General features: G+C 31.8%; 1 protein-coding gene across 1 annotated transcript; it reads right to left on the bottom strand.

The window, feature by feature from the left end:
- Positions 1-559: 559 nt before the first annotated feature.
- On the bottom strand, positions 560-1,327 carry LOC141701192 (uncharacterized). The gene is made up of 2 exons (XM_074504855.1): positions 870-1,327; positions 560-704 (listed from the first exon to the last, which is right to left on the bottom strand). Exons 1-2 carry the CDS (start codon positions 1,325-1,327, stop codon positions 560-562), a joined length of 603 nt encoding a protein of 200 aa, XP_074360956.1.
- Between the last annotated feature and the right edge of the window lie 3,889 nt (positions 1,328-5,216).

The raw sequence follows: 5,216 nt of genomic DNA, 5'->3' as shown, positions 1-5,216 counted from the left end.
ATCTGCCAAACAAAAAGATTCCTCATCTTTTATAGCACATGATGAGAGGTTGCTGGCCATATTTCTTCACGAAAAATAAAATAAAATTAGAAGTAGAGGTAAAACATCTCAAGTACTTCATTAAAGAAAATTACATAAGCAACTGATAAGGATGATTATCATAGTTCAAAAATTAAGTACTAACAATCCAAAATAAATAAGGAAAACATTCAGCAAGCAAGTAAGGCCTTTCTTAATTATTCTTAGGCTCATCACCACCAAATTTAGGCATATTCACATCGACATCTTCAAAGAAATCACCAACTTCCATGTGAGTAAAGGCCGAAGGATCAACTTGGCCATCACTTCCAAGATGTGCTTCAAGATGAGCAATCCCCAAAGGATCATTCTGTTTGGTGAAATTAGTTTCAACATTTTTCAAAGATGCTTGATATAGGTCAGCAAAGTGCTTGGAGGTACGACATGTACTTCTCCAATGACCTTTCATTCCACAACGGCTACAAGTACTTTCACCCTTTTTAACCATCGTACTTCCCTCGGGTTTCTCCTCATTTGTTTTCTATTTTTGATAGTAAGGCTTCCTTTTAAAGTGGGGGCGATTTTGTTGATTTCGGCCTCGACCACGCCAAAATCCATGACCACGGGCACGCCCACGTCCACGTCCATATCCATGCCCACGTCCACGTCCAAATGATTTATTATCTCTATATTCATTATTAGTCACCGCATTCACTTCAGGGAATGGTGTTGAGCCAGTGGGACGTGCTTGATGATTTTTCAGCAAAAGTTCATTATTTTGTTCAGCAAGAAGCAACACAGAAATAAGCTCAGAATATTTCGTGAATCCACGTTCACGATATTGTTGTTACAAGAGCATATTATTGGCATGGAAAGTGGAATATGTTTTCTCCAACATATCTTTATCGGTGATATTCTCGCCATATAATTTCAATTGAGATGTAATTTTGAACATGGCAGAGTTATACTCGCTCACACTTTTATAATCTTGCAATCGCAAGTGTAGCCAATCATAGCGAGCTTTAGGAAGTATCACCGTTTTCTGGTGATCATATCTTTCTTTGAGATCTTTCCAAAGAGTTGATGGATCTTTAATAGTCAGATATTCAGTTTTCAAGCCTTCATCAAGGTGATGGCGAAGAAATATCATGGCCTTTGCCTTGTCTTGTTCAGAGGTCTTATTTCCCTCTTTTATGGTGTCACCGAGACCCATTGCACTAAGATGGATTTCAGCATCAAGAATCCATGTCAAATAATTTTTGCCGGTGACATCAAGTGCGTTAAACTCAAGTTTCGTAAGATTCGACATTTTCACTAAAAATAAACAAAACTCGAATCAACATCAATATTTATGCACATAAATATAATGCAATGCGATAATTTTTTATGACAAGATAACAAATAATTTGCGAAAGAAACAGATTATCACTTATCAAATATACTCACTTAAACAAATATAATATATTACACATAATGATGCATTTAATCAACAAGTTTAATAGAACATGATTTTAGTTAAGTCTCAGAGACTAAAATATATGCTATTCATTGATAACAACCCATCTTAGTTAACATGACAATTATTAACACGCATGCACAAGTAAAACAAATATAAATTACTGCTACATCAACTCTTAGTCACGGAAATAGATTATAAAAGCTGCAGGAGACAAGGCATAGCCTAGCTTTTAGTTTTTAACTATTCGTGCAAAGTGCAAATCTCCCTAAATTTGTACAACATTCAGATTATAGCATAAAAATATCAAGCCACTTAAGTAATTTGCAAGGGATAACATAAGAACTAATACAAATAATTCATGAAGCAGAAAACAAGTGAAGTGATTTTAATTTTACTTACGCAAATGTTCAACTAAGCAGGCATGAAAATCAGGTCAAGCAATTAGCATAAATGATTAGTACAGAATATTATACAGGCATCCACTTATATATTTAACCACCCGTAAAGTGTAATACGTGAACATGACAAATATGAACTAAAAGAATAGACTAGCATGTTATGGATCTAGTTTTACTAACATGCAATCATGCCTGCGGTAATATATTCATTTAACAATTAAAACATGGGCATACCTTTTGTAGAGACAGGAAGTAATGATCACCCAGCTAGTACTAGTACTTGTGTTGACAAGAAACTCGTGTAAACTCGTAAACCAACTTCTCCTTCTGGTGCACCCACAGATCTTATTAGCTTTCGTGCTGATAACGTGTTACAAACTAATATAGAATATATTATAGAGAGCATTACAAGAACAAAATTACTAAGAGAATAGAGAAGATTTTCATTTCATATCTCAATCACATATCTTACAATGGTTTATATAGGGCTAGAGTTTGTAGGTTACAAGTAGCATGAAAAGCCAAAGGGTGTAAAATGAAAAGCCAAAGGGTGTGAGAATTAATGGGGTAAGTTGTAAGGTTAAAAGTCATTCAAATATATAACAGAATTAAAGTTATATCATCATCCTATAGAACTTACAAAATATTATGAAATCATTATAGTACATTCACTTCTATTTAAGACAATACAACAACTCAACCCATGTATTATGTTAGCCCAACAGATTCAAATTATCTGTGTCCTATGTACATATGGCTTATGAGTACTTAACGGAATTAAAGAGATATCTCTGTGTATAGTTTCATAATTATATGATGAAGTGTTTCCAAATTTTCCATGAAGGAGTCATGTTTTATGTAATTATGTTATCATTTATAGACATGAACCTAAGAAATATTTTTCTTTTATTTTTTGTTAAATCTGACCTAAGAACTAGATTGAGGTGTAAATATATATCATATGGAGAATAAAAGCAAGTTATACTATTAGTACCATTTGCACTTCTATTAATAATATATACAAAGTGAACTAGCATAAGTTATAATATTGGTATTATTTGCACTTCTACTAATAACATATGATGTTCAAGTGTACAAAGTGACCTTGCCTCTAATATGTTAACTGGGGTGGGTTGCTTGATCAAGAAAATTTTTTTAATCAGGTACTAAGATAATTCTAAAGAAGACAGTACAACAACTCAACCCAGTGCAGCAGATTAAGAACATTTGTGTCCTATGTACATATGATTTGGTAAGTACATAAGGAAATTAAAGAGATATCAATGTGTGTAGTTTCATAAATATACAATGAAGTGTTTAGTACTGTTCAATGAATGAATCTTGTTTTATGTAAGACATGACCAAAGTATTATTATTATTATTATTATTTTTTTAAATCTGACCTAAGAATTAGATTGAGATGTAAGGTATTTATTTTATCAAGAATAAAAGCTAGCGAATATATGAAGTTATACTATTGGTATCATTTACACTTCTATTAAAAATATAGATAAAGTTACCTCGCCGAATTTATAATAATGGTAGCTTTTGCATTTCTATTGAATATATGGTGTTCTTATATATGTTAACTGAAGTGCAATAAAATATATAAAAAATTGTTGTAAAAATTATCAACTCGGCCTAGGGACTCATTTTGGACCCCTCGACCAACCCAAGTTCCGAGTACTCGGGTAGAAAATTGATATACTAAAACTCGGTCAAAACTCGGTTCGACTCCGAGTAATTGAAGTCAAGACTCTTAAGCTGGCTGAATGCTTGAAATATTAATCATTGCTTCTTCTGTAATCTATACACTCTTTACTTTACTCGTTATTTTTTCTTTAATCTCTTTTTTTTAGAAATTAAAATCAAATATTTAATATCTTGATTCGATTCATGATTGAAGCCCTCACCAAATCAAAGATTCAATATTTTAATTGGAATTTGAAAATATATAAGTCAATATCTCCTCGTAATGTATATTAACTACTTATGAATTCCTTAGTTGGTACTAGTGTTGCATTTTTAACTTTGAATCTTGATGTTTATGACTGTATTTGTATTGGACCCTTTAAAATATGATTTAGGTTTTTGTTATATGTGTTATTTGTTGCTCTTATTCTATTTTTTTTGTTTGTGATATACTATATATAATGGAAACACTTACAAATATTAGTTCACCGGTCGCAACAAATTAAGAGTATATAAAAACTATAGATGCAACAAATTCTAGTGGCAAGGTTACTGATGTTGTCGGAAATGGAACAATGGTCCCTGATAAAATAAATAAAGGAAGGTGTAATTTGTGTGGCAGTGAATTTTATAAAGGTATTAATCTATTGAAACAACATATTGCTGGTATTAGAGAAAATATGGAATCTTGCAATGAAAATACACTTTTGGACTCATATATACAAGACAGCTTTACATGTGACCAAAAGAAAAAAAGAGAATATAAAGAAGCATATTCAAGAATTCAGAGATGAAGTCATAGGATATGATGTAGAGATAATTGATGTGGAAGCTATTGCAAAAACCCACATTCACTCGAACCTTTGGATGAATCGGACCTTTGGATGAATATACAAGACTAATAGGGCCTAAAGATTCGACTATTGCATTGCATAAAGTGAAGAGACAACATAATATTAATGATGCAATGTTCAGGAAAGAACCGGTGTACTTAGCTCGTTGGGTGTAAAAATCTGGTGTACCATTTAATACCACTAATAATTATGGATTTCCTAAATTTGCAGAGGGTGTTGGTAGATTTGGCCCGCGATACATGTCACCTAGTAAATATCAGTAAAGGAAGGCCTTATGAAATAATATGAACATGAAGTGTGAATTGTAAACTTCGCACTAGCTTATATTATCTATTAAAAGTTCAAGTTAATTACACACATGAAGATATATATTTGAATATGTGGATAAGTCTATCAATGAATTGGAGCAAAAAACACTATTCAAGTAGTTAAGCACAATGATACAAATAACATGTCTACTGCAAAACTATTAAAGGAAAAAAAAAAAACCTATCATATTTTGGATATCTTGTACAACTCATACTTTGAATCTTATTCTCGAACGAATATGTATTTATCACTATACTTTTAGACTATTCCACGTTTTATGAGCAAATTTTGCTGCAACATTTTAAATTGTTTCAGCTTATGACATATATTAGTTTTTTACATTTTTTTGCGTACACTATTAAGCAGATTTAATGCAGTTTCTGCTACAATTTTTCAACAGTTTTGTACATGTTTTTGCTGCAGTTTTTTAGATTTTTCAGCAGATTTAAATGTATTTATACGACAGTTTTTAGTAGATTTTAACTG

This window comes from Apium graveolens, unplaced genomic scaffold, assembly GCF_009905375.1.
Source record: "Apium graveolens cultivar Ventura unplaced genomic scaffold, ASM990537v1 ctg3533, whole genome shotgun sequence".
NCBI classification, from domain to species: domain Eukaryota; kingdom Viridiplantae; phylum Streptophyta; class Magnoliopsida; order Apiales; family Apiaceae; genus Apium; species Apium graveolens.
Note: the sequence above shows the minus strand (reverse complement) of the source record. Positions and strands in the feature narration are given on the sequence as shown.

Bases quoted from the DNA above. Each gene is read 5' to 3' on its own strand.
- LOC141701192 (XM_074504855.1), bottom strand. From the start codon at position 1,327: ATGTCGAATCTTACGAAACTTGAGTTTAACGCACTTGATGTCACCGGC. The intron at 705-869 runs GTAACAACAATA...TAATGAATATAG, and splicing joins CATGCCAATAATATGCTCTT to AGATAATAAATCATTTGGAC.